This window comes from Micropterus dolomieu, linkage group LG03, assembly GCF_021292245.1.
Source record: "Micropterus dolomieu isolate WLL.071019.BEF.003 ecotype Adirondacks linkage group LG03, ASM2129224v1, whole genome shotgun sequence".
Classification (NCBI taxonomy): Eukaryota; Metazoa; Chordata; class Actinopteri; order Centrarchiformes; family Centrarchidae; genus Micropterus; species Micropterus dolomieu.
In genome coordinates, this window is record NC_060152.1 from 33,449,809 (window position 1) to 33,475,489 (window position 25,681).

At 40.4% G+C, this 25,681-nt stretch overlaps 1 protein-coding gene across 1 annotated transcript in view; it reads left to right on the plus strand.

Moving 5' to 3' along the window:
* LOC123968709 (glutamate receptor ionotropic, kainate 2) overlaps positions 1 to 19,639 on the plus strand; it is a 315,329-nt gene extending 295,690 nt beyond the window's left edge. Inside the window, exons 15-16 of the mRNA XM_046045615.1 lie at positions 1,891 to 2,141; positions 19,475 to 19,639. Of these exons, the coding sequence (XP_045901571.1) occupies positions 1,891 to 2,141; positions 19,475 to 19,639 (416 nt within the window). The remainder of the gene's footprint in view (positions 1 to 1,890; positions 2,142 to 19,474) is intronic.
* The last annotated feature ends 6,042 nt before the right edge of the window (positions 19,640 to 25,681 follow it).

Sequence of the window (25,681 nt, forward strand, 5' to 3'; positions counted from 1 at the left end):
AAGAAAAAACTGACGGGGGGGGATTCATTGAGCTTTCTGCAGACGTCTCACATTTGCGGACGTTAACTTATTAAAACGTAACAGCTTACAGTAAAAACATTACCACAGATTAACAATGGCAACCACTTTTAATTAAACCACTATACAAGCAGAATGAGTGGAAATATGAGTCCCGTAGATGTATTTTAGGTTCATTAGTTTAGTGTTTTTGGTTCTGTGTGGGGTAAATAATAAAGGGTAATGCTAGACATTAGCATTTACAGTGTTCAACATGTACAATGAAATATACTGAAATGTAGACTGGAATGTGCTGAATGCTCATTGAAATATAATGGGGTTTTGAAATGCACAAATACACAACAGAACCTCAACCAATGTTACAAGACATCTAATCATTATAATTTAAAAAAATGTATAGGTTCAGGTTACTTTATTTATACCCGTAGGTAAGGATGTAGGTTTGACAGTGGACGAGTCATCCTCTCAATATTTTAAACTACACAGACAGTAGACAGTAAACAGTAGATAAACATAAGAGAAGTACTTAAGGTTCCAATCATCGCTAAAATAAGTAAATAAACATTGCTTCTGTATCATCTGTGTAACTTGCAAAGCTGTTTTTATAGTGCTTTGTTCTGCACTTAGGGACTATAAACCTCCATCCAGAAGGAAGAAGCCGATATTCACTGTGCAAAGGTTGGGAGTCATCATTTAAAATGGAGCTGGTTATACGCTGTAACTGTCTGGTGTACAGGGACGCAGGGTTAAGCTGTTAATCACCATTCAGCCCACCAGATCATTTAACAGTTTGGCTCGGAGAGTTTCTGTTCTTTAAGGAAATGTTTTCTAAACCATGCTACCAAAGAAAAAGACTAAATCGGTTCAATCAAACCACGCTAGAATAAGGTCATCATAGTTTCCTCAAACATAACCCATAATTTGGTCTTGGCACCTAATTAATCATTGTTTAGAGAAGATATTTTGGAGAAGAATTTATTTAAACGTAAAATTAACTGGAATCATGGTTTTAAATTGTTGAACAAACAGTTGGATTAAAATAAACCACTTTAGTTAAATTTGAGGCAGTCTCATCATTTATTTTAATAAATAATTTAAATGAATGTCTTAAACCTGAAATTTCAGAGATCTATTGTTTGTTTGAAGAACCAAATTAGTAGGGTGAGAATTAATAAAACCATTATAACCTGATAACAACATGTTAGCCTGGATTAACCTCACCTACACCTAAAAGGCTACAATGAGTGTCTCTAGATCACAACAAAAACCAGTCATTCCACACATGTTCAGTTACTATCTACAAACCAAGTCTTCCCATTCCCTGAATTACAGTATACTCAACAAGTTGTGGATATTTTCATCACCCAGAGCTATTTACTGTGCAGCGATCCATCATCCATCTAGTCATCACCCTCCTGCTGCACGCTCGCTGCATGGTGCAAACAGGAGGGAGAAAGGGCATGCTGGGAGAAAATAGTTCATAAGTAGTTTATAAAAGAAAGGAAAACAGATTCTTAAAATTTTGATTGTAGTATTTTACTCAAAATATATTTAGTACCTGTTTGTTTTAAACACAGGTACTTCAAAGTTAACATGGAACCAACACAGGTACTTCATATCTGAGTACATACAATATTATGAAAACTGTCTTTGCCAGTTCTGCCATTTCTCCACACCACACTGACTTTTTTCCATAATTATACCTGCTCGGTCGAGTGGGAAGTTTGGAAATCTGAGGTTTAAGTAAATAAGACAAAGTCAATATTCAATAAAAGTGTCGATCTGTTTCCTTCACTCTTTGATAAGATAAAGACACTGATTCAGCCATGCTGGTTCCTCACACTGACCTCACACTGTCTTTTGGTCCTTCAGGCTCTCCGTACAGAGATAAGATCACGATTGCCATCCTGCAGCTTCAGGAGGAAGGAAAGCTGCACATGATGAAGGAGAAATGGTGGAGAGGAAACGGCTGCCCAGAGGAGGAGAGTAAGGAGGCCAGCGCCCTCGGGGTGCAGAACATCGGAGGGATCTTCATTGTCCTGGCTGCTGGACTCGTCCTGTCTGTGTTCGTGGCTGTGGGAGAGTTCCTCTATAAATCCAAACAGAATGCACAACTTGAAAAGGTAAGAGATGCCTCTGACATTCATCTCTGCTTTGCTGTTTAAATCAATGATAGCAGAATTTCTGACCAAAATCACATATGCCACGAGAAGCAGGATCATGGCATAGACAAATACATCTTTAAGTGCTAACAAAATGAAACTAAATATTTGCTAAATATTTATTTTTATAATTTCTAACACCTCATTTAAAGGAATATTTTTGCCAATTTGCGGAATCTCACACTATAATGACAGTACTATATAATATGCAGTAAGATAAGGGTTGGTTTCTTTGCATTTATTCACTTAGGCCCAATGGCGACAACGAGATAAGAAACGTGAGGAATTCTGCTGTCACCATGGACCCAAGCTAGACTTTAACCACCATCTCAAATGACCTCAAGAAAAACTCAAGAACCAATTTTCTATTGTAATCTAATATGCCCAAAAACTTCCAAAAACTACTGAACTGTTATCCTGACACTCCCAAGGGAATGGGGACATTGAGACAGTTTAAAAAACTGGGAGTGCTGGCACACATACACAGTTGCATACACAAAAGTTTGCTCTGCTGCATGGCCCACGTCTTCAACAGCCACATCCACTAACACAGGCCTCCCCACTTCTGCTGTCCATTTCCACTCTGCAAACTGCCATCCTGCTTGTACTGTAACCGATCTTCACTAGTCTAGATCAGTGAAGTAACACAACACAAGACTGTGTTGTTTGACTAGAGCTTCCCAGCAAACATTCTGACACTAAATTGTCAGAATTAAGAACTGGGGTTCTTAATGTTTATGCGCTAAAATGCATCCATGACTTGCAGTCATACTGCTTCCTGGACAGCATTGTATTACAACCACAGACTATACAACAAGTGACCATGAACAAGCAAACATATCCGGGGAGGAAAAAAATATTTAGCTGTATCTGCTAGTGCAGTCATTTGCCTCTATGCAGGAAAGCTATCGAAAAATAAGATTCAAAAATAACAAAATAATGCGTAGCTGACCAGATGCTATAAAAACAAAAAAAAGCTGATAAACGGAAAGATTTACTATTGAGTTTCAAGTTTGTGAAACACAGATTTCTGTGTAATAAATTCTGCTATTGGCAACATTTATGATTCATGATTAAATATTTTCACCACAATTTAGAATATGTACAACAGCACAGATTTGACATCCTATTAAAACAGACATTTGAGTTTGTTTGATTAAATTAAAAAAGTTTAAGGTTATGGGAATAAAACAGCTACATTTTAGTGTGAGTCTACAGTTAAAGGATAGTGCTGATATTAATGATATCTTGTGTCTTATCATCAACAAATCCATTTGGAAGGACCAATATCTCACTGGTGAGCTGTGGTGATATTTGGTCTATGTAGTCCACACTTTCACTTTGATGATGTCCATAACCAAACCTGCAGATTTCTGCACTCTGACCCTAGGCACTGCGGGCTATAGTTTGGCTATTCCAATTGGTGCCCAGTGAATAGGAGCATTAGGGGTATGACGAGAGACACTTACTGAGCATTCAGACCAAACTCAAATTTAATCCTTGCAACGCTTTCCTCGCGGGGGTTTTATTGCTGGACTACTGCCAAGTGTTCACACACAACAAGATAATGCGAATAAACAACTCGCGATTACTACAGCTGTGAACCCAAAGTAAACATTTTGCTGTGATTTAATTGCAATAAACGGATCAAACTGATGCCGAAATAACTACAACATGATGCAGATTTGTTTAACATATGAATTCATGCTTTGTCAGGTCTGTCAGCAGGACAACTTCTAAAATGTTTGTTTTCTGAATGGAGTTTGGATCGATCAGGGCTATGCTATGCTAACTTGGTCACAGTAAAGTACAACGACAGCTGGAATAAAGTTACAGACACAGATTTTCTGAACTCGCCAGGTAGTTCAACTTCCTTGCTTTCTTTTCTTCAAGCAATGTCCAGTTTTGTCCGGTTTTTATATAAATGTGGAAACAGTGGAACTGGATGTGCACGGAATCTAGCTGCTGAGAAGCTCAATTGAAGATAAATCAACATTGTAATACCAAAAACTAAAGTAAAAAGTTAATTTAATAAAAGCAGTTCACTCTGAGCTCCTCCAGCGGTGCAGTTGTCAGAGCAGAATCCAGACCGACTACGGGTGTTTATTTGTCCAAAAGCTGCAGTGCTGCTCCCGGCTCTGTCCTTGGCTTTTCCCCGCAGCTTATTAGCTTTCCGTCGGCCGTACTCTCCACACAACTGTCTGAAGCCATCGGTGACGTCCTGATAATCTCAACGCTGATCTATCGCGACTCAGCGTCATGCAACTTTCTCGCTCAAGTTGAAAATTTTCATCTCACGAAGGCCTTCGTGTCACAGGTAGTGCCCCCTCTGCGCCGGCCGACAGGAAATTGTGGCTCTCTGCGTCTTTGCATTGACTTTGTACTGTATATAAACGCACCGCCCCCAATGCTCACTTCGCTTTTGGTCTGAACCATTACACGATATTGGGATCACAAGATCTAGACAAGAAAAAATTTTTAACACTATTTATAAGAAATCTTCAATGCCAAATTATATTTTGAGCATTAAGCACATAATTTCCTGCATTCTCCGGAACTTTTTTACACCAATTTCTGCCTTTTCTGCATGAATTTGTGGTGGAAATACAAAATTTAGGTGGCAGGTGACAATGCCGTGCAGCTCTCAGGCATTCTGTGTTGCTTTCAGATATGTTTCTCCTGTAGATCAACTTTTCTCAAGTATTATCATCCCCGCTGGATGAGACACAGAGGTAGAAACCGAAAATAACTGAAACACTTGTAAGCAGGCAGAAATTTCACCACAAATCCACACGTTAACTTCAGCACCTCTAATAAAGTGCAGCTCACAGTCCCAAACAGAGCAAGTTTGCACTTCAGTTTTTAGATGTTTATATTGCAAAACTCTAACAATTACGATACCGTTCACAAACTGGCTGAAACTCACAGTGTGAGGGGGTTCACTTGATTACTTTTACAGCATATGCCGGTATCACATCAGCTGTGTGGTAATAATTTGCGAAGTGAGTCAACATTATCAGTTATACATTTGTTTTTCATTGCGTGAGCAACCCAGGTTCAACAACAAGGTACAATGATAAAATAAATACATTAGCAAGTATTGTGGACATGAAAGACTCTATATGTCATAGAAACGAGGCTGAAAATTGTTCCTTAAAGATACAGTACACCACACACTTATTTGACAGAAGGAGAAACTCTGGGATATGTTTTTGACTTCAAATAAGGAATACATTTAGAAATGTAACATAAAACAATTAAATCATAAAAACATAATATGCAAAAAAAAAGGAAAACCCGCCTTCCGACTTTTGTAGACTTTTTTTCTACAGTGATGATCAGGAAAGAACCTCAAAAATAATGGCTCAGACTGGCTGATATTAAAAAAGGCCAATACTATCCCGAACAATAGCTTGATTTATTTGGTCCAAATTTTGATTTAAACAAATGATGATCCACTGTGTAGCTTGTGCAAGGTACAGTCCAGTGCTAATTAGTGTCAGGCTAATCTGTGAAAATGAGCCACATATTTTGTTTCATTGCTCCAGGCTTCTCATATAATTGAATACCAACTACTTTTACAATATGGGGTTGTTTTCTCACCAGGATGCTGAAAGTGTCAAGTTGAAAAATGTGGTGCTAAGCATCTCTTTGTTGTGTTTCACATGCTTGGCAGTGCATACCCTGCAATTTGCATTTTATAATTACTTCTGTTCTGTAACATTAGAAAGGAGCAAAAATAGCAGCTAGTCATTTTATATAATGGGATGAGCCATTCACACTCATATAGAATAGAGGAACTGTTAATGGTATTTTCAAAGGTTAAATAGACATGTTAATGCCAAAAGTGTTTTTGAGATTACTGCATTAAACAGATTGTTATAACACAAGAAAATATACACTTGTTAAAATTTTGAGGAAAAGTACTAATAAATATTTGTTAACTTTACAAACTATAGACATCTGTAGGCTTGTCATTTTTATTCATCTACCAAGAATGTGACTTCTTTTCATTGTCTTTGTCTTAAGTGCATTCCATCGTCACTGCTACATTTTAAAATGTTTGGGAAACATGCTAGTTTGCATTCAGATCCATAGGCAGATAAAAATAGATCAGTTTCGTTTCTGTGCACCCACTACAGAGGTAGCTCTGGTGGCTGTTTCTCCCTTCAAAAAAATCCAATCTTTCCAACAACTCCAAAGCTGTCTTAAGCACTATTTGGGCGTTTTCATCTCAGTGCATCATTACCAACGCTTTCAGACAGCGTGACAAAGCGTAATTATTTTATTTGTATGAAATGCCAACGTTTGCTACGTCACAGCAATACAAAGGAGGCTAACCCTACCTGTACAACTGTAGGGTAGCCGGTCGACATGCGTAAAGTAGGGTAGGGGTGCTTCGGGGGGTTGTCAACACATTTAACACGAACATAGCTAGCTAGCTAGCACTTCCGGTCTGTGTGAGACGCCCCAGAGTGTCGCATACAGACGCATCTGGGAGCATCTCCCCGTCAAATAACTACGCTTTGCCACTTTTTCTGAAAGCGTCGGTATTGAGATGAGAATGGTCTGAGAAGTGTAAGTGGGTAATAACCATGTTCCTCGGTAACTAGCTAAATTAGAGGAGGCTGTCCTTAAATAGACATGGATATTCCGTAAAACTCAAACATGGTGCTTAGATGGTATCTTTACATCACTTAAATATCACTTGGCAAGATTGCGCCTCTCAGGGCAGCCGTGGTATTTTGGTGCACTCCGTTTGTTTTGTTTATGTTTGCTAACTTAGCTTTCTGCTGTGATACCCGGAATCCTTTAACCAGAGAGGAGCTCATTAACATCAGGGGAACAACACCAGTGAGGGGGTGGGGAGGGTGGGGGTCCAGTACACCGCACGCCGCTACCGGGAATATTTCTCTCCAATGTGCGCACACTGTGCAATAAACTAGACAAACTTCAGCTACTGGTGGGGAAAAGACTTTTATTCATCTTCTGTTCTGTGCTTCACGGAGACGTGGCTGTGTGGATCAATACCGGACTCCATGCTGCCGCTGGCTGCTTCCAGATCTACAGAGCAGACAGTGACACAGAACTCTCCGGCAACATTAACAATGGCTGGTGTACCGACGTGACAGTGATTCAGCAGCACTGTTCTCATGACCTGGAATATTTACTGATGCACTGTAAACCATTTTACTCTCCCTGCTAGTTTGCTAGCTACTTTCTGCTCGGTGATTACATTCCATCGCAAGCCGACGTGCACAACGCACAGCGCCCGCTGGCCGACCAAATACTGTGGGTAGAACAGACAATTTCAGACTCCTTAGTTATTGTTATTGATGACTTTAACAAAGGAAACCTCAGCCATGAACTCCCCACAGACAGTTCATAAAGTTTCCAACCAGAGAAGAGAACATTTTGGATCACTTCTACACCACAGTAAGCAGATCACGCCGTCCCCCGAGCTCCACTGGGACACTGACCATGTCATGGTCCTTCTGATTACTGCATACAGAAAGAAACAAAAAATTGTTAAACCTGTAGTGAGGACATCTAAGCAGTGGACCAGTGAAGCTGTAGAGGACCTCCAGGCGTGTTTGGACTGCACTGACTGGGATGTTTTCAGGACTGCAGCTACAAACCTAAAGCCCCCCACTCCACGAACGACTCATGCCTTGCCAGCGAGTTGAACCAGTTCTACTGTCGCTTTGAAAGACAATGGGACAGACCGGACACCATCCCCATCACACCACTGATCGTCCACCATCCCCCACCTTCTCCCCTTCTCTTACCATCCTGGAGAGGGACATCAACAGACTGTTCAGGAGGCAGAAACCTCGCAAAGCAGCTGGGCCGGACTCTGTCTCCCCATCCACCCTGAAGCACTGTACTGATCAGCTGTCTCCGGTTTTCAGACATTTTTAACACCTCACTGGAGACATGTCATGTACCAGCTTCACCATCATCCCTGTCCCCCAAAAAGCAAGGACCCCAGGACTAAACGACGAAAGACCCGTCGCCCTGACATCTGTGGTTATGAAGTCCTTTGAGTGCTTTGTGTTTTCCCACCTAAAACCCCCTGCAATTTGTCTACAGAGCCAACAGGTCTGTAGATGATGCAGTAAACATGGCCCTTCACGTCATTCTCCAGCACCTGAACTCCCCAGCAACCTACGCCAGGATCCTGTGGATTTCAGCTCTGCTTTCAACACCATCATCCTGGCCCTGCTGCAGGACAAGCTCTCTCAGCTGAGTGTGCCAGACTCCACCTGCAGGTGGATCACAGACTTCCTGTCTGACAGGAAGCAGCATGTTAAGCTGGGAAAACATCTCTCTGACTTCAGGACCATCAGCACCGGTTCCCCTCAAGACCGCGTTCTTTCCCCTCTGCTCTTCTCCCTGTACACCAACAGCTGCACCTCCAGTCACCAGTCCGTCAAGTTCCTGAAGTTTGCGGATGACACCACCCTCATTGGGCTCATCTCTGGTGGGGCTGAGTCCGCCTACAGATGGGAGATCTGGTGACCTGGTGCAGCCAGAACAGTCTGCAGCTCAACGCTCTGAAGACAGTGGAGATGGTCGTGAACTTTAGAAAGTGCCCAGCCCCATCCTCCCCCATCATCCTGTGGGACTCCCCAGTCACCACTGTGGACTCCTTCCGCTTCCTGGGCACCATCATATCTCAGGACCTCAATTGGGAGATGAACATCACCTCCCTCACCAAGAAGACCCAGCAGAGGATGTACTTCCAAAGACAATGATGGTGCACTTCTACACCGCCATCATTGAGTCCATCCTCACCACCTCCATCACCATCTGGTACGCTGCTGCCACTGCCAGGGACAAGGGCAGACTGCAGCGCATCATTCGCTCTGCAGAGAAGGAGATTGGTTGTCACCTTTCATCACATCCGGACTTGTACACCTCCAGGACTCTGAGTAGAGCAGGAAGATTGCAGCTGACTCCTCCCACCCTGGACACAAACGGTTTCAGACTCTCCCCTCTGGCAGGAGGCTGCGGCCCATCAGGACCAAAACCTCTCACCACAAGAACAGTTTCTCTCCGATTGCAGTGGGCTTCTTCAACAAGGCGGGTCCCCACTGTCACTGACTCTCATGCCCCCCCCCAAACACACACACACACACACACACACACACACACACACACTCCTAACCCCACACTCTACAACAACGCTAAACTGTGCTTTATGTTGTGAACTTTTGCACATACTTGTCAGCATTGTATTATAGTACTATTGTAATTTTTGTATACCTGTACAATTTTTGATCTCATAAATTTTTATAAATTTCTATTTATGTTCAAGTGTACTGTAAGCACCAATTTATACCAAGGCAAATTTCTCGTATGTGAAAATGTTCCTGGCAATAAAACTGATTCTAATTCTTATTCTGATAATTTACCTTTGTTAGTCAGTTAGTTACTTAGATTTTATTGTCCTCGCAGGAAAATTCTTTCTCAAAACAAACCTTTGTCAATATAGTGTATGTTAAGTTTGATCTTGTGTTCTTGGGAGTACAAACATGAACTCGGGAGTTCATACTCACCTAACAGAAGGACTGTTTCCTTCATCAAGCTCACTTTGCAATCAAGTCAGACGCTCAGGTGACACTTAGTTGCCACAATAAAACTAAATCAATATTACAGGACTATAGGCTTTATGTATATGCCCAACAAAGAAAAACTGTGAACCAAACCAGTGTGGCTTGCAACAAACAATTGATTTAGACTAAGACAAGATTTTAGAGACATCATAACAAGATTTTAGAGACATCATAACCAAAGAACTTGCTAAAATAACACTTTTCTCAATGGCATTGACCATGGACACCACCTTACAAGCCAGCCCTTGACATGATCACTCTTCACCTGGTAACAGTACAGGCCATTACTGAAAGTTTTCAAGGAGGCATTATAAAATTAATTGTTATACTGACCATGTATTAAAAATTTAAATATTTCTCACCTAAAAAAATGTCTAAACTATATATGGTGACACAATAACAATTGCAAAATGAAAGTTATAATGTCGTTTTGGCTATGCCCCACTATTTCTACTGGTTGATCATATCCAAATGGGGCTATACGCTGAATCGTCTTGGGTTACTGGGTTCCCCAAAATGAACTGCTTTTACAACCATAATGTCTAATTTGTTATTTTTGAAGGTTTGAACTAAACAAGATACAGCATGTATAGACAACAACATTGGACTTGCTATAATTTCTACTAAGCTAAACCAGCAGTTTCCTCTTGCTACTGTAAACACACCCTAGACCTCTATGTATGTAATCTATATCAATCTTCTCAGCAGGCTATTGGTAAGAGGGCAAACGAGGATTTTTCAAAAATGTCAGACTTTTTCTTTGTGTTTATAATCTAGTGTACTGTAAGTGTCTGATGTTGCTTTTAAAGTTTTAACTCTGCTGTCTTAATTCCTGCTTAAAGGATGAGCACAGTCAAAGTAAAGGAGAGACAATGTGTTAATTTCTTTCACCCAAAGAACATGTCAGTTTGTGTTAAAATATGTTCCAGAAAATTATTCTTGCTAATTTAACATAAGTTAAATCTTTCAGAGAAGTGATTTTAAACTCCATATTTTTCCACTGAACCACATGCCTCAAAGACTTTCAATAGAGCTTTTCTTTGTCATCTCCATGCTAGTCTGTCAGATATCCATGATTACCATGGTTGTCCCCTTCCTCCCGCTCCTCTTCCTGCTTCTTTCTTTCCTCTCCTGTCCCTCCCTCCCCCAGCTCCTCCTCCGCTTCCTTCTCCCGCTCCTTCTCCTCCCTCTCCTCTTCCTCCTACTGCTTTTTCCTCTCTTCCTGCCTGCTGCTGAAGCTGCTGCAGACTAACCTGGCTCTCGGGGTGCAGGGACCACCAGCTGTGTGTGAGGAATCCATCTCATCAACCCAGCACACACACACATACACACCTGCATGCATATGGATGCACACATATGTACACAGAGATGTCTGTGCTTAAGATGATTCAGGTGGTTGGGCTCAATTACAAGAGCTGCTTTGGAGGCAGAAATGGATTTAGTGGCTGAGCTAAATCTCAATGGGTAGAGTAAAATAACCTTGAATCTGTAGCTGTGTCTCATACAAGCACCCTTCTGACATATGCCATAACAGACCATTGGGGCATTCCAAAGGCTTCTTCATAGGAGACCAAGGAATGCAGCAATTTCTTTGCTCTTGACTATCTGTGTATCTATTGCCAGATATTGCCATTGCAAGAATGTCAATATTGGGTATTTCTGCAAAAACCTGGGCTACGTTCAATGACAGTACTTCTTTTAACCGATGCTACATTTAACATCTGCACAAGGCAGATACAGTATGGTTAGTATTAAGTAAACATCACAGTTCATAAAAAGGAAAGGAAAAGGAAAGTTATTTAGAGGTCTGTGACAGGACCCAAAATCTGGTCTTCTACATCAAACTCATGTTACATGCCCATCTACCACCCTGACCTCCACACCCTTACTATCCACTTCATTACATCGAGGACAGACCACTTCCTGCACTGGGGACTGGACACTGGAATTGGATGTAAGTAAGGCAGTGGCAGGGGTGTAGGACTGGGGCGAAAGTATACAGGGCCCTCATGTGATGGGGGTTCCAGTGAAAAAAGCACAGGGTCATCCGGCAAAGTTCTGCATTGGCCAGTCCAACACATGAGAAATATAACAATACCTAGATGAAGTAAATGATAAGGTCAATGTGTTAAAGAGGTCATATTCTGCTTTTTGGCTTCTTCCCTCTCCTTTATTGAGTTATATATCTTTTTGTGCATGTAACAGGTTTGCAAAGTGAAAAGGCCCAAAGTCCAGCTCAAAGGGAGTTCCCATCTCCCGCAGAAAACTCTGCTCTGAACTGAAAACAGCTCTTTTGTAGTCCAGCCGCTTCGTGACGTCACAGGGATGAAAGCTAAACGCGCCTCATATAACGCTCGCCGAGCAGCGACTCCGACACGCCCTCAGAAACAGCGAGCTGCAGCACACAGCTCTCCTCTCCCTTCCAAACACTAGCCACCCTCCAGGCAGTCAGTGGACATAAAGTTGTTCCTGTGATGTAGAGACAGAGCTCAGTTAAAACTTTATGGATACAGATTAATAACTCACCGCTCTGAAACTCTCGCTCCAGTCCGTGTTGCCGAGCCGGTCGGCAACACGGACGGCTGAACCCGAGCCGTTTACCGGCTTCTCGCCGACCCGCCCTTCTCTGCTTCTGATTGGCTAGTAGTCCTTAACTAGGAACTGAGCATGTGCAACTCCCAACAAAGATCATTTAGAGACAAGATGAATCACTCCATAGCTAAAACGAAGCCTTCAACACTGGCTGAAAAGAGGAGCTGCAGCAATGTGCAGTATGACAAAAATATAACCATGTAAACCTGTTCTGGTACAAACTCTAAATAAGATGAGGAACCTGAACATGAGCATAATATGACCTAATAATATGACCTCCACCCTTTGTATCACTTGGACTCTTTTATTCAGATTTGAAAACCTTAGTATGGATGAGCAATCAGAAGACAGTTCATACACCAAGCAAAATGCAGACTGCACTGACATTTATTCATATAAGTGACACTTTTATCCAAAGCGACTTACAATTGCTATACATGTCAGAGGTCACACACCTGTGGAGCAACGAGGGGTTAAGGTCTTGCTCAGGGACACATTGGTAGATGGGTCACAGTGGCGAATTGAACCCAGGTTTCTCACACCAAAGGCATGTGTCTTATCCATTGCACCATCACCACCCCACTGCACAGCACTGCACCTAATGTGGATGACAGCACAGAGGAGCTCACAGATTAGGCAAACCCTCAAAGCAGCTAATCATTTACTGCCCACAGAGGGCCAGAGATGCCAAGTAAACTGAGGATTACAGCGCAGCCGTGCCCCATCCCATCTGCATCACAACGTCACATCTGTTCCTGCTCTATTCAAGCTAAACGGAGCCTATTAGTTCACTCTCACAGGTGAGGTACCTTTATATGTTGAATGTAGAGACAAATAAAGAATAGAAAAGGAACAACTCTATTCCAGATTAATATTTACCTGCTAAACCTGTCTGCCATAAATCATCTTCATCTGATTACTTTTGGATTACTGCAGCTATAAAATCTATACAGAATGAGATTAAATCAATAATACCCCCGTGGAAATGTCTTCATGATATACAGTTTTATTACCATTATTCATTTGTACAATCAGGCCTCTGTAAATAATAGCATGGACTAAATGCACCCTTTTTTTTCAATGGCTGCTCTCAGTTAGATTTACGACCTTTCCAGTCTCCTCAAAGTGGACAAGCCCTTCCTCTGAGCTATCCCACAGTGCCATGAGGTGGTACAGCTGCAGCTGATTGTTGTACGTCATAAAACTATGTAATCCAGTGACCCTAAGTAGCCGCCATCAATCCAACATGCCACCAGCAGGCAGCTATGGTGACAGTGTGTCTCCTGAGTGTGAGCAGAGTGGGCCCAGTGTTTCCCAAAGCCTGGAGCTAAATGGCTGTTACTTGTGAAAACACTGCCATGCCATTTAATTTTAGAAGAAAAATCAATAGTTATGAAAGGCCTGTTTCAGAGTGGCTTAGACAATCAGCAAGTATACTGTGAGAAATACATGTGAAAAAAGATATATCTGTAGATGTTTCATGTGCTGCAGGTTTAACATATAGCAGTATTTGAACTGTACAGTATAGGCCTATACAAACACTGGGCTGATATGATAAACATTATTACAAAAGAGTCAAGGAGCTAAATGTTGCATTTTAACATCAACAAATGAATGTCAGAAATGTTTGTTGAGAAAATGCTTCTGAAACACATTACTACCCTGGCTTTATTGTATAGATTTTCTGATGTTAAAATGCTATAATATCTCCACTGAATCAATATTATTTGACATTACCTAAATGTGTCAATTTTCAGTAGCAGATCTGCCATTGCTTGATCCATGCTCTTCACTCTCCACAGTCCTTCTCACTTGCATGTAAATATAATAAGGATAAGGATATAATGATGATTGCTTAACTTAACTCTTTGTTCATCACAGTTACCTCCTTTTAGCAGGGAGCACAAACAATAGCTTTCCCTTGAGCAGGTCTGTCTCATTCCCAGCTGCTGTTGTTGTTTTACACAGTATTTGCAGATGTCAAAGTGGCTGATGAGAAAAGAGACGAGAATGTGAAGAAGCTGCAGTTTAATTTGACGTGCAGCGAGATACAATGAGCATCAATAAGTGATGATGTTCTATGGGCCTGTAAAACTCAGCATGCTCACTGAGATTGTGTTCATGCACATGTGGGGATGCTTGTCGGGTTTGTGTGTGCATCCATTTTGTTCTGCACAGTCCTGTATAACTGAGATTTAGCTAGTGTCTTGTGTTTCTGAGTTTGTGTTTATGTGAATCACTCAACCACAAAGCACACTGTTCTTTCTTACTACAGTGGTATGTGTGCTCCATGCAGCAAAAATGCATTTTTTTCGACAATGTATTGTATTTACAATCAAGATTGAGTGATTTCCCAGCAGAAAATTTATTTAAAGAATTTAAAGTCTCTTAAGATGGATTTTTCTTCAACTGTATCAAAAATTGCATTTGTTTTAATGTGTGTTTGTTGGCTAGTCGATGGTCAGAGGAAATGGTCTGGATCATCAGCAGCTTAATGATACAGAGGAAACCATTTACAGTGATAAAAAGCTTGGAACAGAATCAATCCCTAAACAAATATTGTTTAAATAATTAGCTTATAGTCATCAAGTAGTCTGCTTACAGGGCCCATTGTGGGTCTTTTCATACAACAAATGGAAAGAAATCTGAATGTGAGTTTTTAAACTCTGCTACCATTTGGGCATTGATACCCTACAGTTTATTTTCAGGCTGTTAAAAATTTACAAATGCACTGAAACCAGCGCCAAGCTCTGACTTATTGGCCTATTTGTACTACTGACGTTACTTTATTTGTGAACAGCACAAAACTGTTTTAGGCTACAGCCTAATTATAATTTGAACTACAATAAGCTAAATTTTATACACAGTACTGTATAGTACTGTATAGTGTATTTGAATGATACACAGTACAGTAATTTCATTTGTACCGTTCAGAAAGGTAGTTTTTCTCCTTTTAAAGCGCCCAGTCCCAGCGCCACCTTTTCTCTTCATCTGGTTCAAGTTTTGTTGTCACTGTGATTTAACCAGCTGGCCAGTCCGGGCCTGTATAGACATTCTGTTTAGGGAACAGGGTTGCCAGAGACTGTTCAGCAGACTGTTCTATTGTCTACATATTCAATCTTGAATTCCTCATGACTAAAACCTTTGGAAGATGTGTCTCATTCTCATGTTTCTACTGTATGTTTTGTGGAAAGACGTTAGACTTTGCTGTCAGCACATCACAGCGATAGCATTCTTTTTGATTATCAGTTTCACTTTAATGGGTCGCACAGTATGTGGATAAATTTAATCATTCAATTATGCAGAAGTCTTTGCATTTATTACGCATTCATGTAATTCACATCCAGTCGGGCTCTATACAGTAAGTGTTACGGTGTCCAGATGTTCAGCTACAGTTTGATAATCACAGTCTGTGGATAAAGCTGCACTAGGCAATATTTAAATCAAAATCTGTAGAAATCCAGCTGTCTGATCAAGTTAAGTTACAATGTGGAGCTGGAACACACATCTCATCCCCACTGCATAATTAAAAGAAGATATATACTTTATTAGCTTATTGTTCCTCAGTGTGCTCACCATTAAAATGTAATACAGTTGATGCAAGAGCCTGATTAGTATTTACCAACCAGTTGACCAACCAGCTACATTTACTTTAATCCAAAAGTTTAGCATTGCAAACATTAACCTGTGTATCATTTTACTGATGGTAGGATATTTGCATTTTTTGAAAGACCTGAAGATTTCTGAGACATTGCTCCCAAGAAGAACACAGCAAATGTCCCAGGATGACATGTTTATATTGAAGTGACATAGCCCTCTAGTGGCCGTGGTCGTAGTGGCAGGAGAAAAGGAGGAATCCAGGTTATTATAGAGCGTCCAGAAGTCCAAAAAGGGAGGAATGGATGGTTCAACAAAACATCTGACTTGGACACTATATACCACTGTTCTTTTCCTGTTTGAAAACAGTGTTTATTTTTTTAAAAGCATGACCAAAGATCAATCCATTATCCTAACCACCTGGTTATTACTGTAACCAGTAATTACATAGTGAGCACAGAAAAATGAAGTCTGCTGCCGATGTGGAGTCAGACCAGAAAACACTCCAGTATATTTTGTCTTTTAATTTGTCGGCTTTGTTGAGATTTTTTCAGGTCTTTTCTTTCCTTAAGGTTTCCACTAAATTCAGTAAAGCAATAAATTCACTTACAGACACTTGGAGCATCCCAAATTTGGTAATTAAGTAAAATCATATCTGCTTTTGTTCTTATCAAAACAACATTATCGTTTGACAAGTACATTTTCATATTTACATTGTTCTGATAACCTTTAGGGACTATGACAGTTTGACTGTCAAGTTTGACTTGAAGAGTCTCTTGACAGTTGCTTTTGATATCTTACCAAAAATAATTAAAACTACACAATCCAAAGCATGTAAAAACACTGGCATGGTCTAAAAACAGAAAGCAACTTCACTTTGTATGGTAGTGTAATTTTATTTTTTCCTGTGGATGATGGTGATGTCACATGGAGATACAGTCACAAAAATAAAGAAAAATATTAAATAAATAAAGAGGAATGTTGTCGGCTGCCAGGTGTGTACCCATTGATCCTCATAGTAGTTTCTGATAAAAATACAATGTTGTACCTAATCAGCCTGAACTGAGTATCGAGAATCTGGGGGGGGGGGGGGGTCCTGTGTTCCAGTAACTCCAAATGGTTGATATCCACACTACTCCTTTGCTTTCTGTCTACACCCTCTGCTGTCCAAAAGTGGGAGTTAGTTTAGTAGCAACAAGGAATTGGACAATCTAACTTGCGGAACAAAAAGGAATTACAATCTACGGGAGGATGACACAAACCAAAGGCTTTGGTAAAATGCAGTCTTTGTGTTACCGGAAAGGTACGTCTCTCAAAGCCCCAGGCAAATTGTGATGTGATATTGCGCTCAGGGCCGCCCATAAGGGGGGGAAAGGGGAAAGCATAATAAGCTAATTTAATTTTGAACCTTAAAAAAACTCACCATTACTTAAAATAAAAAAAAAAATGAATGTTGCTGTAGTATAAATATATCCTGTTTCATGATGAAAACCACCTCTCCTGAAAATGGTATGAGAAATGTTTGTCGTACGCAACGTCAAAACATCAAAAGTGCACCGCATGCGGCAGGCCATGTATGTGTTTATGTGGGAGATGGAGAGAGAGCACAGCATGCGTTGACACAAGTAAATCAGATTTACGGAGGGCCCATTTACTGGACCTTTTCAGTCATTTTATATGTACAGTCTGTACTGTACATATAAAAGTGACTTGACTCTTGCTTTGCCTTGGAAGAAGGACTGTAATGCTACAACACCACTATTATGTGTTTATCTATTGCTATCTGTATAAGAAGAACAGCCCAGTGCCATCAGGAATTACAGTGACACTGACAATCTGCACCTCAAAACTTGGTGAGTTGAGGTAGTGTGCCTTTATGTGTCTCGAGAGTCCAATCAGTGTCCAATCGCACGACCGGCATCATTGTTTGCTTTTTTGTAACTGTAACCAGGATCATAGTGTTTCACTTATAGTTTCTATGACCACAATGTTTTCCTAACCTTAGCCAAACTAAAGTGTAACTACGATATGCATATAGGTCTAGATCATACTCTTTGTAACAGCATTTACAGAGACCCAACAATTCCCACCAAGAGCAAGTGCAACAGTTGCAGGGAAAAACTTTAACTTTTAGCAGAAACCTCGAGCAGAATTTAGACTCGGGGTGTGCGGTGAGCCTATAGCAGCATAACTAAAGGGTGGTTCAGGGCTCGTCTGAGCTCATCTGAGCCCTGAACCATCTGGGACTTTGTAGAGGAGACATTGACATATGTGTGGTAATTCATCCCACAGTTATTGAAGTATTTTTGTCTGGACCAAACTGGTGGACCAAGTCAGGCTGACATTGTCATCTAGCATGGCTAAAACGTCAGTGAATCTAATCTGGGGTTTTGCAGAACTCTCCAATACCAACTGTCTGGAGATAAGGTGTTAAAACATCACCCCCTTCTCTTAGACTGTGGAAAACCGTCCGTCTTACTCCCAACGCGTCAAATACGGCCACCTGGTCAGTGGCCATATGCTTTAAATTACCAGACGCTGTAAGTACCCCTCTTGCGTAATCTCTGGACATGCCCATCTATGTTTTGATGTGTCACTGAAGTCAGGTGACGTAGTTTAAAGGGCGAGAAAAGTCTGCATAGAGAGTATGTCGAGCTAGTTGGATGGGTCAAACACTGGACCACTGTTCATTTCTTGTGTGAAACCAATAGTCAACATTATTTTTACCCTAAGTATGGAACTTAACTTGCATAACTGAAATTATGTAACTAACACTTATTTTAAGTGCGTAAAATGTAGTTATTTAAACAGAAACTATGATCTTTTCCTAAACCAAACCAAGTAGTTTTGGCGTCTGGTGAAGAAATGTTTCTCAGCAAGCTTTATTTTGAAAGTCTAACTGGATGTATTTCTTTTTGCTTACATTACATGCAAAACTGATGCTAGAGTGGTACCTACAGCGTCATGTAGGACCACTGTCCACCCTTATTTGATCTGTTAGGAATGAGAATGTGTTGTGGAAAGGCATTGTGGGAAACATTGGCAAATTCAAACTAATGTAGAACTCAAGGAAAGGAAGTGTATACACCAATTTATGTAAATAACACAAAATATGACATTAACAATGAAATTTACTAGGCACAACAGATAGATAACGTACTGCAGTTTGAGAGTATACAAGAGTGGATCTTTGAAACGGAGAATATCTTGCAATGCATCATACACAGTGTGCATAAAAAGCCCTGCATGAGCAGAGACAATTAAAAATTCACCACTGATGTATTCTGACACTATGTTGAGTAATTCCCTGCCTTTACACTTTACACTCTACTACACAGCATAAGGACCTGCACCTCCCCCCATCCTACTTCTTCCCATTGGGAGGCTACAATACGAGGCTGCCCACGGGGAGAAGAGGCTTGTTCTCTTGCCTGTAACATTTGGAAAGGGGAAGCGGTCTGAAACTCATTCTATTTTCCTCTGCAGAGGTCCTTCTGCAGCGCCATGGTGGATGAGCTGCGGGTATCCCTCAAGTGCCAGCGCCGGCTCAAACACAAGCCCCAGCCACCCGTCATGGTAAAAACGGAGGAGGTCATCAACATGCACACCTTTAACGACCGCAGACTGCCAGGGAAAGAGACCATGGCCTAAAATGGGAATCACCATCTCTCCTGCAGTGAGGAGGTGTGCAGAGACACTGGGGAAGAGGTGGGGGTAAATGGTAAGGATGGGCAGTGGGTTGTAATAGTTGACATTTGGGTTATTTCTAAGGTAGAGCAGAGGTGTTTGGAAGTATATTGACAAAATGTCATTCTTGTTTCTTTATAAATAGCTGGGGAAGAGATTCAACAATATTTCCTGTGGAAATAACTTGGGTGAAATTTCAGCGAGTTACCTCATTACTCTTATCACCTTGGCAAAAAGGCAAACTACAAGTGCAAGGATTTTTAAAACCCAGGAGTCGAAGAGAAAGAGTCAGTAAATAAATTAAAGTTGGGACAGAGGTGGTCCCTGTAAAAAAGGGGGTCTCAAAAGAGGCTTGTTAAGCAGCACCAAGAGCATTGTAGAGACGGTGAGCAAAAAAACATGTATAGATGCTAACTTGTGGAATAGGGAGAAAAGTTTGTAAAGGATTGTTTATTTTCAGATGTTGTGAATAGAATGACTGCACAGGCTCTTGGCTAAATTAAACCCAAAGCCCCAAAGACTACGGCGAGCTCGGCTGCTCCAGAAATGTACAGAGAGCCATTGTTAAGTCACATATGATATTGATCAACGTCAAAAATGGATATACTATATATCATCCATCGGGCAATAAGTGATATCATTTATTTGTGTTTCAGAGTACTAACACTATTAGTCTTTAATGTAGGGGGAAGTAATTTTTAGAGGCAGAATATATGGTGAAATACAAGCAGAGAATGCAGGAGTCGGGCCAAAATATTGAGCTGTTGATGCCCATGTATTAGCAAGTAGTCACACACCCTTAATATCAGTAAAGAGGAACCTTGGAATGGTGTGAGCAAGGCTCACCAAGTCTAAATTCACAGCAATCACACAACACACAAACTCTATTTATTAAAAGTATTTATTGTTTTATTTATGAAACTTATTTATATCTCTATAGACTGGATTTTCACTACTGCCATAAATACACCTCACTTCCACTCTTTATGGGTACACAGTTTCTTTCCATTTGCTCAGTGTCAATTCTCCAACTTCATTTTGTACTCTTGTGGCTTTTTTTTTTTTTTTTTTTTTATTTGGAGCAAAGCCCCACATTTACTTGTGCAAATGCAATTTCTATGAAAAAGTGTTTTTGTACGAAGAGAATCAAAGTTTTGTAATGATTTTTATCAACACGAAACACACCATGAGAGTGTCATCCATGGCAGAGGGGTGGTACTCCAGGCTGGTAGTTCAGAAGGGTTTCCTAGACACATACACACAAACACACCCAAGAGTGCAGGGTACACCCATCCTCCATGGAGCAGATTCAAACCAATTAATACTATTAATATAGAGCTTTCTGATAGCATCAGTGACATAATGTTTTGGAGAAGAAGTAAAAAATATATATTTTTATCATGTAAAGGAATCATATTCAAAGAAAGATATTTTTACTTCACATGAGAGAAGAGTAATGATAATACTGGTTAGAGCAAATAGTGTACACGCACAACTGCTTGATTCCTCCTGGCACGACTACGTCGCATTCCAGCTGAGATGTGGACGCCAGAGCTGATTGTGCTTGTGATTCCACCAGATGTGATGCTGTGGGTTTCAGAAGCAGCCCTCCACTCTGCTCCGTGGAGAATACACGATATATCTATTATTGACGGAATCCGTGTCAAGCTGCACATAGCAGATCGAACTGGGCAGGAAGTCAGACACGGCTTAGAGCATCCAGTCACTTTTCAAAATAAAACACTCTGTGCAGACTCCCTGTAGTATATCAACAATAAACATGATGAAAAAAAAGAAACCATATCACTATGCAGCCTACTTACCCACTGTAGAAGACATCAACAGTAGGATCAGGACAGCACAGAAATCAAGGAATATTACCAAATCAACAAAGTCAGAGCAAGTCAACAAAATTGCAGGTAAAAAGCTCTGCTTCCTAAACGCTCCTTGGTGGGACAAAGAAATGCAGAGGATGCAACAAAAACATGCAGCAGATGTGACGTCAAATAGCCGTGCCCGGTGGAATCAAGGCACAAGAAGAGAGGATTACTGCTGATGATGCTTATCATTCTACACCCCCAGTTACTGATAGAATGCTAGAATCCAGTGCTGAGCAATCGTGTGTAAATGGTTTTAAAAAGGAAAAAGATGTATTTAAAAATATATAAAGACCACTTAACTAATTTTGAACTTGTTGTGAAAACAAAATGGAGTGCACACAGTTTACCCTTTGAAGTTGATGCACAAGTTTAAAGAAAATAAAGTATTCCCAACTTTCACCTCATCTGCCTCTTTATTGAGTGTTGAGTACATGAATGAAACATGACAAGAACAGAGTGAAAATTACAGCACTTAAAGTATTCTATAGTAGAAAGCTATTATAGGAGACTGTGATTAAACACTAAAAATGTATAGCCAGCAAAAATGCCCATGTGGGCCATTTTAATAATGGGATGGAATCTGAGCTTTTAATTAGATAACCCCATTGGGCAAGGGTGTGTCAACTTAAGAATTAGTTAGAGGCATGTCTTATTGCCTCTGCATTAAGTTCAACCACCATATAATGTATAGTGTATATGCAGACATACAGGTTGGTCAAGCCCCTTTCCTTTGATGGTGCCACACAAGGGCAAGGGCTTCACCAGCTCCACGGTGGACACATCCATGGACTATTGATTGGGCCAAGGTGGGCAACAAATTGGGCCCAAGTCCATTTAGATCACACAATTTGGCAGAAGCATGTCCAATTACCCAGGGGCATTCATGGGAACGGACTGACCCGGCGCAGGGGGACGTAATCGATTTTCGCTGTTCTAGCTGTTTTCCGTCCAAAAACAGCGGCGCTTTGTGTCAACAAAGACCGCCTGGCGGGCCGCCATCTTGTTTAGATCAGCTGCAGTCTGAAGTTTCGTTTGTGTCATCAGATATAAGTGGAGAAGAAGAGTGTGATTTGGCGGAGGCGATCTTTATCCTGAAATCGTCTCTTTGAGACGAACAAAATGAGCCCACCACAGCCCTGTAGGATGTTCTGTTCTCAAGCTGTGGGCCTGTAAAGCATGGGATTGCTTTTGGTCATTTATATTGACTGTTTTTATCAATATTTAAATGTTTTGGAAGCTTTATGTTATTTGGAACCTGATTGTATGGAGAGAAATAATGTTTTGAAGATAACTACCAATAAAAGTGAACATATAAACAGTAAATATGGCCAAAACATGGACATTCGACTGCTATATTTTTGACAGATTATGTAATAACTGTTGTATATCAATTTCTTTTCATCAAATTTACAGTTACAGTTGTATTCTAGGTGTATTAGAAGATATTCAGGTGCATTATAATCTACCTTAGGATGGTTTTGATGGTTTATTACATCAAATAAAGCTTTTTTTACCAGGCGAGGATGAAAATATATTTTTTCTGTATTTCATATCCATGTAGTCTGTAATGGTAAAATAAATATGTTAATCTACAATGGATTTATATTCCTTAGCTTCTGACCTTTCATAGGAGACCAGAATGATGCATCTAGGCCTGATGGTTGAGGAGATATTACTGATTTATTTTGGATATGTTATTTTATCACTATTTTTTCCTAGAAATAGGTGCCAGGGTCCATGCACACCCATAGTAAACTCACATAGCTGATTTTAATAACTCTGGCTGATTAGACCTCTCAGGATTGTGTTGGCATATACAGTCTGTGTTTGACTGACATCTCTCTGACTCTCCTGTTAGAGTGGGAAAATTACACCTTTATCACATAAAGCCAGTGTAGCTCCAACCATGCTCAAAGTGAGCAGAGTTCTAATCAGCCAGAATGACTGGAAACACCTGTGAAGGTGCATCCTTTTGACTCACTAATATACATATTCATAGCTTTAACGTTTCCCACAATTCTTGATGTTCCAATAAAAATAAGTTGTATAAATATGTGGTCTCTATCTCCAAATGGGACCAATGTGATCAATCAGGGTCCTAAATCGGATATCTCTTTGTTGTGTACATGTTTAAATAATAAGATTGTAGCAAAAGTCATTAAGACAAATAAATGGATACCAAAACCACCATACCAGGTGCATCTTAGGATGATTACTCATCACATCAGTCCTTTCATTTGATTCTTAATTTAAGAAACTGAAAAAAATCAATACTAGTTTAACTAATCTTTCCAAAGAAAAAAAAATGGTCTAGGAAGATGTCCAATGCAGCTTTAAAAGAAAAAAAGAAATTGATGATTGATGATCATTTTGTTGTTTGGTTGTGTATTTTGATTATTCAATAACTTGATCACAGATCACAATACTTTACACTGTACCCACTGCACTATCCATCTGTTACTTTATGATTTTTAAAATTAATTTTCTATACTGTTATAAAACATTCAAATGTATTCCATTGTCATCAAATACCGTTAAAAACATCTGTGAACTGGTTACATGGTTAGAAGTTCGCTCATAAAACCACCTCACTCAGCAGAGACCAAACCACTCGACAAGGTCACTGCATAACCAGTCCCTGACCTCTGTCAGGGAATCTAGTCAAAGCTAGCCACGATGACTCAGCAGAATGACAGCAAATCAGATTAAAGCACCTATCCTCCGTGCCCTGACCTCAGAGGCAGCACGGACCTGAGGACAGGAAGCTGTGGGAAATGGAGCCAAAGATTACATTAGACACATTTGTGTTTTGTTGTCTGCCCTGCTGGTCTGGAGAGGACTGCGCACTTATCCGCTTGACCTCAGAGTTTTGCCACATTCATTCAAACCTTTATTTAACCAGGATAAAAAACTCCTTGAGATTAAAAATCTCTTTTACAAGAGTGTCCTGGCAAGGGGCAGCAGCGCGGTTACAAACAGATACAGAGACACTTACAGGTAAATACATAGACACACTTTCACTCATCACATTCAAACAACAATGTCATCATAAAAAACCTGGGTCCTAAATCAATTCAAAAACAGTGACAGACAGACTGCATTTCTGCAAGGTCCTTTAAAAAGCCTTTAAAAGAATAAAGTGAGACCAACTCCTTCAACTGTAGTTCATTCTGAAGTTGATTCCATGCAGATGGTGCTGCAAAATTAAAAGCCTGAATTAAAAGTCAGTGCGGGCTTTAGGGACAGTCAATAAAAACAGATCCTGTGAGCGCAGGTGATATGTCCCTGCAGGCCTCGGGAGGATGTAAGTGTTCACATAAGGAGGAAGAAGTCCACACTGCCTTATAAATAAAAAGATGCTAGTGCATCCAACGCCAAATGGAGAGGGAGAACCACCTGACCCGAGAATACAGCAAACCGTGATGAGTGAGACATTGTAAGTTTGTGATGAATCTCAAGGCTCCATGAAACACAATGTCCAAAGGATGAAGACACTGGGAGGTTGAATACATGTATAAAATATTACCATAGTCCAAGACAGACAAGAATGTTGCATTGTTGCAGGACTTGATTCTAAAAAAAAAAAAAAAAAAAAAAAACCTTACTTCAATTTCAGTTTTTTAACCAAATCTTGGACATGCAATATAAAAGACTGGTGAAGAAGTGATTGGTCAATGTTAATGCGTAAAAAAGTATTTGTAATGTGACACTTCTTTGTTTTCTGTACCAGAAAGTGTACAAATGGTTGGGACATTGTTTTCAGTTGATTTTCCCAGAGTGAAAGTCATGACTTTAGTTTTTTTAGAGTTTGGAACCAATTTTAAAGTAGCCAGATTATACTGCAAGATGTTAAAAGCGGACTGTAAATTTGTGATTGCTTGACCTAATGTGGACCCAGAACAATAGAGAACAGTGCCATCCGCATAGTAATGATAGTTTGTATATTTTATATTATTGCAGAGGTTGTTTGTATAAAATGATAAAAAGAAAAGGCCCAAGGATTGAACCTTGAGGCACCCCTTATGAAATATTTAAGGAGGCAGAAGTGAGGCCATCTACTTGCACACATTTTGTTCTCCCTGATAGGTAACTGTTAAACCATCCCACTGCTTGTTCTGATAGTCCA